The 11,430-nt window shown below is 45.6% G+C and overlaps 2 protein-coding genes across 19 annotated transcripts in view; one reads left to right on the top strand and one right to left on the bottom strand.

Annotated features, from left to right (window-relative positions):
* Positions 1-1,339, bottom strand: part of Depdc5 (DEP domain containing 5) — a 128,199-nt gene extending 126,860 nt beyond the window's left edge. For 5 of the 13 annotated variants that reach the window (XM_029545141.1, XM_021210250.2, XM_029545147.1 and 2 more), the window contains exons 1-2: positions 722-1,071; positions 335-457 (exon numbers count right to left, since the gene is read on the bottom strand). In XM_029545141.1, coding sequence (XP_029401001.1) covers positions 335-392 — 58 coding nt within the window. In that variant the 5' untranslated portion in view covers positions 393-457; positions 722-1,071. Of the gene's footprint in view, positions 1-334; positions 458-721; positions 1,072-1,208 lie in introns of those variants that run through there. The other 8 variants (XM_021210251.2, XM_029545146.1, XM_029545148.1 and 5 more) reach the window with 5 other exon arrangements.
* An 8,837-nt stretch (positions 1,340-10,176) lies between these two features.
* Positions 10,177-11,430, top strand: part of Prr14l (proline rich 14 like) — a 72,192-nt gene continuing 70,938 nt past the window's right edge. For 5 of the 6 annotated variants that reach the window (XM_029545111.1, XM_029545110.1, XM_029545108.1 and 2 more), the window contains exon 1: positions 10,177-10,300. In XM_029545111.1, the coding sequence (XP_029400971.1) occupies positions 10,271-10,300 (30 nt within the window). In that variant the 5' untranslated portion in view covers positions 10,177-10,270. The other variant, XM_029545107.1, reaches the window with a different exon arrangement.

The raw sequence follows: 11,430 nt of genomic DNA, 5'->3' as shown, positions 1-11,430 counted from the left end.
TCACTCTGTAGACCAGGCTGGCCTCGAACTCAGAAATCCACCTGCCTCTGCCTCCCGAGTGCTGGGATTAAAGGCGTGTGCCACCACGCCCGGCTCACAGTGAGTTCTAAATGAACCTTGGATACATGGTAAAACCTGGATACAAAATACAACCAAACAAAATCTGAATGTGAATGCTGTCCAAAAAGATCCTGCGCTCTCATTTCCAACCATCCCAATGGCTGATGCTGCTCCACTCTTACCTGTCCAGCCTCCCTTGTGATATGGGTAATTTTTAAGGCACATCATAACTTCAGCCAACTTACACAATTCCCAAAGAGCAATCAATACTGACCACTGCCCCCAAAGCCTTTCTTGTGGATGACAAGTTTGTAGACCTTTGTGGTTCTCATGTTGTCTTGTGGTTTCTTCAGCTGTTCCAATCTCGGAGCAGGGAAGTCATCTTGCCTTCCTGCTACTGAAACACAATCAAAAACAGCGAGGATGTCAGGCTTCCTAAAATTGCTCTTTAATTTTAGACCTTGAAGGTACCGGTTGTTGTTTGGCTGAGAGGCGTGCCAACCCTTGCATTATATCGCTTCTCCAATTACCAAGAGAGACAAACAAATAGAAGTGTGCTTTAAAAATTAAAAGGAACTTGGGCTGAGACCTCGTCCATCCTCTAAAGCTATGTTCTCTACGGCATACCTAAAAGGGAGGCTTGTGGTGAGAGGGTAACTACCTTGTTTTTGTCTGCATCAGGAACACCAAAATAGTACAGGGACATTCGAAGAGGTTAGTCCATCACATCTGTAGAGAAACGTCAAAACAAGGGACTCGCCCAAGGTCACTCGAACAGTTAAGCACTGCCATGACTCGCGGTCCACTAACAATGTCCTGGAGAAGAGAGAACTGAGGAAGGCTGGGGTTTCCTTGCCGACCCCTCTACTGGTACCAACTCTCAGCGGACCATCCTGCCTCCATTTCACCGCTGCGGTCGCGGAAGCTTGGTGAGAGAAAGACTGGTCCAAGGTCACAACGGGGGGTAGGGGGGCTGCAGGAAGAGTCGGGCCTCGAACCTGGCTCTGGGACCCTTCCTTCAAGCCCCTCAAGTCTCAGCCCGAGGCTGGCGCTCGACTCCCCCCCACTTCCAGAGCCCCTCCCCGCCTCAGGCCCGGCCCGAGGCCAGATCCTGGACAGATCTCCAAGACCTCCACAGGAGATCCCACCTGAGCCCCCACAGTTCGCGTAGCTTCCGCACCAAGAGCTCTAGGAGCCACTCAGCCAGCACCACCGAAGAGCGCTCACCTGAGCCCGCGCCGCTCCCGAGGCTCCGCCCCGAGTCCCCGCCCCTCGCCGGTCCCTGCTCAGCCGGCTTGGCCGCTCTAGCCCAGCCTCCGCCTCGTCTCGGTGGCCGCGCCACTTCCTCCTCCGGGGCTGCAGGGGTGTTGGGGAGGGGGGTGCTGGGGGCGTGGCGTCGAGTCTGACTTCAAACTGAGTTCCCGTTGGCATTTCCCGCCACCGTCTACAGGGCTGCCCGCTTTGCATGGAAAATTTGAAAATAGAGCCACAGCCAAGACCTTTGTTTCAGAAGAACGAAGTGATTTCATAATAGGAGAGACTCCAGAGAGTCGACTCTTATCTCGCGGAGCTGTTTCCATGTGTTTGACGGAGTTAATAACTCAGCCTGGTCCAGAGGGCTATCGAGAAGTGCAAAAGTCTCTGCGGGTGGTGGCTCACCCTCCTAATCCAGGTTCTCTGGAGACAAGACTGCTGAACATTCCCTAGAGTTCTTGGGCTATGTAGCAAGAAAACAGGGGTGTGTATAACTCATGAGAGAGTTACTAACTTATTGAAAACTGTTAAGTATAATTTTTTTTTTTTTTTTTTTTTTGGTTTTTCGAGACAGGGTTTCTCTGTATAGCCCTGGCTGTCCTGATACTCACTTTGTAGACAAGGCTGGCCTCGAACTCAGAAATCCGCCTGCCTCTGCCTCCCAAGTGCTGGGATTAAAGGCGTGTGCCACCACCGCCCGGCTACTGTTAAGTATAATTAAGAAGTGCAAGTTAGTGATAAGTGCAAATGTAACATGTACAGAGACAAGCTTGGAAGGAGAAAACAATTTATATTACCCATCATATACTCTTTTGTCGTCAAAATTAAATCTAATGTACATAACTCAAAACAAGTGTAGAGTAAAATTAAAGTTTGTTTGATAAAAAATAATATTCAAATCATTGAATATCTGAGTACAATGGGTTAAATCTACAATAGGCTTGCATGGCAGAAGGCCCAGGAGTTTCCTTAGATGGGGTATAAATCATCCAATCAGAGTAAGTTGTGTGTTAGCCTCATTACAGAGTAAGGATTCATGGGAAGGAGGACCTGCTAGAAGGCCTGCTCTGCTCCCACTGTGTAGGCCAAAAAAAACCAAACAAACAAAGCCCAAAACCTCCTTATCTAAAGATGAATTAACCCTCATGTCTCACAAATGGAGGTGGGGGAAGGCAGATTCTCTTGTCCATGGGAGGATCTCGGAGTCTGCACCACATCCTAAATGTCTTAAAGAACAGAGGCACATAGCAAGATGCTATGAGACCTGCATGCTAGTTCATTCAGCTACACTCTCCACCCTTTTAGCAAAAGCAACTTTCAGGAAACACACCCTCACCGTGTTCCCTCATTAAAGGAGGATGCCAGATGTTCTGTGATCAAACTCACAACTTCACAAAGTTCTTTAGACTATCCAAGCTGTGTCTTTGACAGTTGGTTTTGCATCTGTAGAGTCAACAAATGATTCTATTAAGTGACACCTCAAGCCCTCAGATTCTTCAGGAAGGGGTGACTTAGATGAAGACTTTCTCCAACTGGGGCTCACCTGTGGCACTTTGATAAAATAGTCTAGTCTCTACCCAGATGGAGAACTCCAGGGCCAGTGCCTGCACCTTGATGCCTACAGGGAGGACACAGGCTTTGGCAAGAAGTTTTGAGGATGTCTTTTTTTTTTTTTTTTTTTTTTTTTTTTTTGGTTTTTCAAGACAGGGTTTCTCTGTATAACCCTGTCTGTCCTGGAACTCACTCTGTAGACCAGGCTGGCCTCGAACTCAGAAATCCTCCTGCCTCTGCCTCCTGAGTGCTGGGATTAAAGGCATGCACCACCACGCCTGGCTGGAGTATACTTTTTAAATTAGAAATTGAAAATCATTTCTTTATAGGGAATACATCTTAGAAATAAATTGTATTTTTTTTACATAGCCTGACAATATAAGAATACATTTACTGTGTAATCCTGATTTAATGTTAACAAAATTCATATGAAATATATAATCATGTTTTGACATAATAGATACAGTCATATAAGGTAATAGTCCCAATTTTAAAGTTTTACCTTATCAAATTGTTTCTAACCCAAAAATTGGTTTATTAAATAATAGCTGGTATTTTGAATATATAAAGAAAATATAAAAATGTTTATCAGAGCTCTGCAGTGGTAGTGGTGCACACCTTTAATCCTAGTACTCAGGAGGCAGAACTAGGTGGATCTCTGTGATTTTGAGGCCAGGCTCGTCCAGTGTCTTGAAAAACAAAACCAACAACAACAATACAATTCATCATATGTGGAAGCAAGAAATGTCACTTAGACACTTTTTGTTCAAATTCATTCCTTGGGTGCTGACTTTAACTGACTTCTGTTACAAAGCTTCCTGGTGCTTGTTCCTTAGTCAAGAGTCTGGGATAAACAGCAAATCACAATGACCTCAGCCTTCTACAGAACTCTGGTACATGATCCAGCCAGTTGTATGATTGCATTTAACTTCTGTTAATTCGGTTTTTAACCTTATGTTATATTTACTCATGTTGATATTAGTGTAATATTCTCTTCAATAACTTTCTCTCTCTCTCTCTCTCTCTCTCTCTCTCTCTCTCTCTCTCTCTCTCTCTTCTCTCTCTTTTTTTTAAAGATTTATTTATTTATTATATGTAAGTACACTGTAGTAGTCTTCAGACATTCCAGAAGAGGGCATCAGATCTTTTTACAGATGGTTATGAGCCACCATGTTGCTGGGATTTGAACTCCGAACCTTCGGAAGAGCAGTCGGGTGCTCTTACCCACTGAGCCATCACCAGCCCTCTCTCCTCTTTTTTTTTTTTTCTTTTTCTTTTTTATTTCTCTCTCTCCTCTTTTTAATTCTTCTATCATGTATTACATCTGGACCACAGTTTCTCCTCCCTCCTCTCCTCCCACACCCTCTCTCCACCTACTTTCTCCCCCAAATCCATTTTCTCCATCATATCCTTTCAGAAAAGGGCAGGCCTTCCAGAGTTATCAACCAAACATGGCATATCAAGTTGCAGTAAGACTAGGCCCCTTCCCTCATTTTAAGGCTGGTTAAGGCAACCCAGTAGGAGGAAAAGAGCCCCAAAAGCAAGTAAAAGAGTAAAATATAGCCCCACTCCCACTGTTAGGAGACCCACAAAAAAACACCAAGCTGCACAACATAACATACAGGAATGTTCCCCATGAAGAGTACAGTCATTGCCTCCTGACTTATGTTCTGGATCTTTACCAACTATTAAGTTTTCTCATGATCTCTTGGATGGACCCTCTTCCATAGCAGTCCAGTTGTTGCTCCACTCATGTAAGCTCAAAAGACCAGGAGATAAATGCTTCCAACTCCTAAAAGCTGTTCAAGCTCCTCTTAAAGGGGACTAATGAGGTAGGAGCCACCTAACTCATCCCTCTTCTTGTCACGCTGGACATTGTTTTGGGCGATTCAGAATTAAAACAGCTGGACAAAAGTCTTAGTGCCCTGGCAGTGGTGGCACACACCTTTAATCCTAGCACTAAGGAGGCAGAGGCTGACAGATTTCTTGAGTTTCTAGGTCAGTCTGGTCAACAGAGCAAGTTCCAGGACAGCCAGTGCTACACAGAGAAACTCTGTTTCAAAAAACCAAAAACAATAACAAAAGAAATGTTCCTTGAATCAGTTTGTCCCTCTGGCTCCATAGTTCAATCAGCTTAACATTCTTCAGGACCAGGTTGACTCCTTGGCTGTTGAAGTACTCCAAAATGAACTAACTGCTGTGAAGGATGGAATTTGAGCCCTCCTCCAAGAGCAATGCAACTTCCACACCATCAAATCTTAATTGGGTTGAAATGGAGTTTAAAAACACACAAACCGAGTAGAAATTCCTTCTTGTTCCCTCCCACTCTGGATCCTCTTCTTGATCACTTCATTTTTATTGTACTCATACTTATGCATTGCACCTGTTTTACTAACTAAATCTTACCCTACACACAAGCAAAATGTTCCCCATAAGGGCGCCCAATGGCTTTCACCCTACAACAACTCCATTTGATCCATTTGATCCTGACATATCTGAAAAAAGACATTTTGGATGCTGTGGAGAAACTGGCTGAAAGGGAACCTCACCCCTTTTATCCTGGGTCAAATACAATTCTTTAGTACAAATCTAGCCTTCTATTTTCTCCTGTTCCCTTCCTTTGATACTCTGTAGCTCCCTGCAAAGCCTGCTAGTTGTTTTGGTGCAGCAGTCCTGACAATGGACCAATAATGGTCACCCTGAATCAACTTCATGCCTACTTAGCCTCTCACTGACCTACTCTGTCTCCTCAGCCTTGGCTCCCCTCTCCCTCAACCTTCCCGGAAACTCTCTCAGGTTTACTCTGTAATCAAGTCAAATTCCTACCGCCTTTTAACAACTATTTTTCAAAAGTCTCTCCAGGAATACAGGAAGACAATTGCATTATCCATCACAGCTGATCAAGTTTCTCCTCCTGCTAAGTGACCAGAGGACCACTTATTCCAAGGACCCACATAACTGTTCTTGCTCCAACAACAAAGATCCATTACAGCCGATCAAGTTAAAACTCTCCTCCTGCTAAGTGACCAGACGACCCATCTCTTCAATGGACCCATAACTACCCCTCTGACAAAGACCCTTCTCAGCAGGAAAGCAGTCCTGCCTTCCTCTATAACCTAGAGTTTAGAATGACAGTTTCCTGCTGAAAGACTACACCTCCCAGCTTCCCTTGCGGCCAGGCAAGGGAATACAGGAGGGAACGTGTAAAACCGGTGGTGGTAATTTTATCCCATATAAAGATCTCAGCCTTCTTTCTGGGGTATTCTCTCATCTTTCTGCATTTAGTGGGATATTTATTCTCTTATCATGGGAGGAGGGATTCTCCCGCAAAGCATAGGACATATGACTCATTCATCCACGTGGTTGAGAGTATGTCCCCCCTGCCCCCCACCTTTTGTGGTGTGTCCACCAATAAACACAGTCCTGCCTAAAGTCAGACTTACCTCTTTCTGCTTTTCTGCCTCCATTAAGCCACCCTGAGAAATCTCTCTCTCTCTCTCTCTCTCTCTCTCTCTCTCTCTCTCTCTCTCTCTCTCAACTCTAACCCTAAAATATTCCTAGGCTTCTGTGAGCCTTTGGTTGTTGTTATTCAGTTCTGATAAATGAATCCTAGGGGCCAGTGCTATTCCCTGGAAATGGGGATTAAAAACTAAACCAGTACACTCTAATCAAACTCTACCACTGAAACAATCCCAGCTTTCTATGTTCCTCCAATAATCAGTGACAATAGCTATGGTTTTAATGCTACTTTAAAATTGTAATGTAAAATAAGCTACCCTGCAGGGGAGACGTGAAATGGGCAGCCTGAGAACCTGAGACTTTCATCACTGGAAGCCATGTGATATGATGCAGTGACAAGCATCTGTAGCCCCGCCCCTATTACTAATTGTGAACCTTCCCAAAGCTTAAGGGCTACTAGCTAGCCTGGGGAACTCAGTGCAGCAGAAACTAGAGGTCTTCCCTCAAAATCGACGTGGAAAGGTGAGGACCACTCTCAAAGAGAAAGCAGTTCTCTGCTCTCCACACAGGTTCTGTGGGATGTAAGCCCAGTAATGTATGCCTGATCATCTTCGCACACCATGCACATACACCTAGATAAATAAATAGCTGCTGTGACCTTACAGACATCTTTCTGTATTTGTACCACTGTTAGATAGTAGACCTAGGGCACTTCACAGGTAGACAGTGAAAAGCTGAGGAAAAACTCAGAAAAGAGAAAAGATCCCAACCTTATCCAGGCCATTGATTATGCTAAACCTAGAGTGCCCCAATGCTCCTATTTGTTGGGACATCTTTCTCTTTAAGGAAAAAAAGAGTTTGGTGAATTACAATTCCACTCTGTAGCCAGCCTGGCATTGAACTCATGACAATCCTTCTGCCTCTGCTTCCCTCCAAGTTCTGGGCTTTTAGGAGCCAACCACCATGCCCAGGACACTTTGCCTCTTCTCTTCTCACTTTCGGTCTCTGACAACAGCTAAGGCTGGGGATGGGACCCTGGCCTCACACACTGGGCAAACTCTCTGTCCGCATGAAACTTCAGCCCTGTTTTTGAGCTGTGTCATTCTACCAGCCTCCTGCTTCATTCTGTAAGTATTTTATAACTAGAGATAGGGTTTTAGGTCACAACACTGCTGTGTTGTCTTCTTATTCTTTTTTTTTTTTTTTAAAGATTTATTTATTTATTATACATAAGTACACTGTAGCTGTCTTCAAACACTCCAGAAGAGGGCATCAGATCTCATGATGGATGGTTGTGAGCCACCATGTGGTTGCTGGGATTTGAACTCTGGACCTTTGGAAGAGCAGTCGGGTGCTCTTACCCACTGAGCCATCTCACCAGCCCGACTTCTTTTTTTTTTTTAAAGATTTATTTATTTATTATATGTAAGTACACTGTCTTCAGATGCCCCAGAAGAGGTCATCAGATCTCGTTACTGGTAGTTGTGAGCCACCATGTGGTTGCTGGGACTTGAACTCAGGACCTTCAGAAGAACAGTCAGTGCTCTTAACCACTGAGCCAGCCCTGCTGTGTGTCTTCTAATCATGAAGACCACTGAATCTTACAGGCATTTCTTTTTTTTTTTAAAGATTTATTTATTATTTTTATTATATGTAAGTACACTGTAGCTGTCTTCAGACCCTCCAGAAGAGGGCGTCAGATCTTGTTATGGATGGTTGTGAGCCACCATGTGGTTGCTGGGCATTGAACTCAGGACCTTTAGAAGAGCAGTCTGTGCTCTTAACCACTGAGCCATCTCTCCAGATCCCTTACAGGCATTTCTGCCTCTAGTTAATCACAGAACCTTTTTTAGTTTTCCTCCAGAAAAAAACTAAACAAGCTATAGGTTTCCAGTATTTTCCAGAAAATATATAAAGGTTTTGTTTTGTTTTATTTTGAAAGCAAAAGCACTGTAAAACAGTAGAGGATTTGGGAATGGGCCAAAGGGCCTCCCATTGTGATAAGCAAAAGTCGCCATGGTGGTATATAACCCCATCAGTGCAAGGGTTTGCAGCCAGTCTGCGTGAGCGATTGTTTAAAAAAAAGGGGGGAGGGTGATTAAAAAAAAAAGAGCTAGGTGGTGGGACCCATATTTCTAATCCCAGTACTTGGGAGGCAGAGGCAGGCAGATCTCTGAGTGTGAGACCAGCCTTATCTACAGAGCGAGTTTCAGGACAGCCAGGGCTACAAAGAGAAACTATCTTCAAAACTAAAAACAACCAAACAAAAAGTTGATAGATTTTTAAGAGGCTACTTTAAGCCGGGCGTGGTAGCGCACGCCTTTAATCCCAGCGCTCAGGAGGCAGAGGCAGGCGGATTTCTGAGTTCGAGGCCAGCCTGGTCTACAAAGTGAGTTTCAGGACAGCCAGGGCGATACAGAGAAACCCTGTGTTCCAGGACAGCCAGGGGCTACACAGAGAAACCCAGACACGAAAAACCAAAAAAAAACCAAACCAAAAAAAAAAAAAAAAAAAATAAGGCTACTTTAAAAAAAAAGAAAGAAAAAAGATGGCTATCCACATCTAAATAGTGAGTTCCAAGTCAGCCTGGACTACATAGGGAGAACCCTACTGCAAAGTTTCCTATCATGGTGGGGGGGGGGGAGAGAGAGAGGAGATAAAAGGATAAAAATAAAAATGTAGTAAGATGAATAATACTTTCATGTGATTTAAGAAAACGAATAAGCCAAGCATGGCCGCACATGCCTATTTTCCTTTTATCCAAAGGTCGATGCAGGAAGGTCAAGAGTTGAGGCTAGCCTGGCACACATAGCAAGTTTCAGACTTGCCTGAGCTAAAAAGTAAGATCCTGTCTTGAATCAAACCCTATGTAGACCAGGCTGTCTTATGCCTTTCTGGGGTTAAAGGAGCGTGCAGCCAAGTCTAGGCTTCTGCTGACGATTCTAATCAAAGAAAAGGTGATTGCAATTTTCCCTAAAGCCTCCATCTCTTGCCAGGCTGATGAACTTCAGGAAACTATAGGTGTTTATTTCTAAATCATGTCTGTGTGATTTGGGGAAAATTGATTATATTCTCCCCAACCCTTTTTCTAGTCTCTCTCTCTCTCTCTCTCTCTCTCTCTCCCTCCCTCCCTCCCTCTCCCTCTCCCCCCCACCCCCCTTTTTTCTCTGTGTAGCCCTGGCTGACCTGGAACTCTCTCTGTAGACCAGGCTGGCCTTGAACTCAGAGGTCCTCCTGCTTCTGCTTCCCAAGTGCTGGAATTAAAGGCGTGCCAAGTCCCCTGTAATTTCTTCCAGACCCTTCCTTAGGTGCTATGAATATAGTCCTAAAGAAAACAGACAAGGATGGAAAAAAACAGGCAACACAGAGATAAAATGTGGTACCTTCAATGCTAAAGAGGCAATGAAATAAAATTAAAGTGTAACCAAATACTTTCCTGGGTTATCTCTTGAATTTCAGTGTGATTAGAAGCAGTAGGAGAATGGTGTGACCTAAACCTTTGATTACAGTTATTAAAAGGTCCCACGATCTGCCAGGATGGAAGCAGACAGGCCCCTAGAGTGGCATCTGTCCACCTCAGAGAAATGGACCATAGCACTGGTAACAGTCTGTGACAGGAACTGGGCCGAAGGGTGTGTTTCTCTTTAAGAGTCAACGCGATGGGGGCGGGGCGGAGTGTGTCTGGAGCTAGCTGAGGGTGGAGGTACCAGCCGGGAAGAGCCGCCCTCCGGATTGCGCGCGCGCGCGCGCGGTGCGGGGGCGGGATCGAGGTCCGTCCGCATGGCTGGCTTTGGCCCCGGATGAGGAAGTGCGGTAGGGAGGGGGGGAGGGCACTGTAGAAGCGGTGGAAGCTGGAGCGCCCTCGGGCCTCGGCTCCCGAAGATCTGGTAGAGTTGGCGGCGGCGGGGACAGCGGGGACGGAGGCAGCCGAGGCCAAAGTGGCGGGATGAGCACGGGCCGCGGAGGAGGCCACAGGGTAAGAGGCCTGGGCAGTCCCACGACGGCCTGGGGGTCCTCCGCCGGACGGTGCTGACTAAAGGGGGTCCGGGCCCCCAGCCTTTCAGGGAGCCGAAGGGCACCGAAGCAGCGTTGTTAGTGACAAACACCCACAGACATCCAGGAGATCAGGCTCTACGTCCCTGGGAGAAAACAGCTTCTCAGAGTCCTGGTTCCAGGGGAAGGAGGCTCCCATTCAACCTTCATCTGCAGGGGACCCCCAACTTCTCTCCTTGGAGAGGACGACGCCCCTTGTTGGTATACGCCTTTCCTCGGCTCTGGTCGATTTGTCAGCGAAGGGAGACCCGTTTCTGGTGCCCAGGGGAATTCTTTATTCAAAGGAGCGCTTAAGGGGTAACCCCTAAACGACCCCCACTTTGGTCAGCGTCTTCCAAGTGAAGGAGATTCTCAACTTTCCCAAAAGTGACAGAGGTATCCTATCTGCAGGAAACAGATCTGTCTATCCTTTATTTTTCACTTTCACCCCAAGATAGAGGGAGGCCCTGAATTTATGATACATCAAGTGAGCTTTTCTCCCCTTCCCCGAGTCATGTACATCAAGGGAGCTTTGGTTTTTGTGTTTTTATTAGGTCTCTTAGTATTAATTGAGCTGCTCCTCCTCTTTTGGAGTGTGATATTGCAAGTTTGTATCTCCCACTTAACATCTCATGACCTTACCTCACCCCCTGTCAGTTGCAGCCCATCTGTAACCTGGGTACTTTCTTTCTCTGAATTGTTATGAGGACTCAAGGGAACTTTTGTGGAAAATGCTTGGTGCACAGTGAACGTTTAGCATTGATATGTTAAGAAAGAAAACTCATAGCCTCAGAGAAGCTGTTATTGGCATGAATGTATCCTCCATCACAAATTTCAACCCCCTCTTTCCACCAGAAAGGCTTTCTCTGCTCCTAAGATAAAGGATTCTCCCTCTCGCTTTGGATCTTGCTGTACTCTACTCCCTAAGTTAACAGAGACCCTTAGTGAAAATCAGGAAAAAAATAGTAAGCTTTGGAAACAGGTTTAGCACTTTATCTGTTTATTTTGATATGAGGGATCTTTTTATAGCTCGGGCTCAAACTCAGTAGGTAGCCCAGGCTAGCCTCCCCCCCC

The sequence above is a fragment of the Mus pahari genome, chromosome 13 (genome assembly GCF_900095145.1).
Source record: "Mus pahari chromosome 13, PAHARI_EIJ_v1.1, whole genome shotgun sequence".
Lineage (NCBI taxonomy): Eukaryota > Metazoa > Chordata > Mammalia > Rodentia > Muridae > Mus > Mus pahari.
This window is presented reverse-complemented; position numbering and strand designations above follow the sequence as displayed.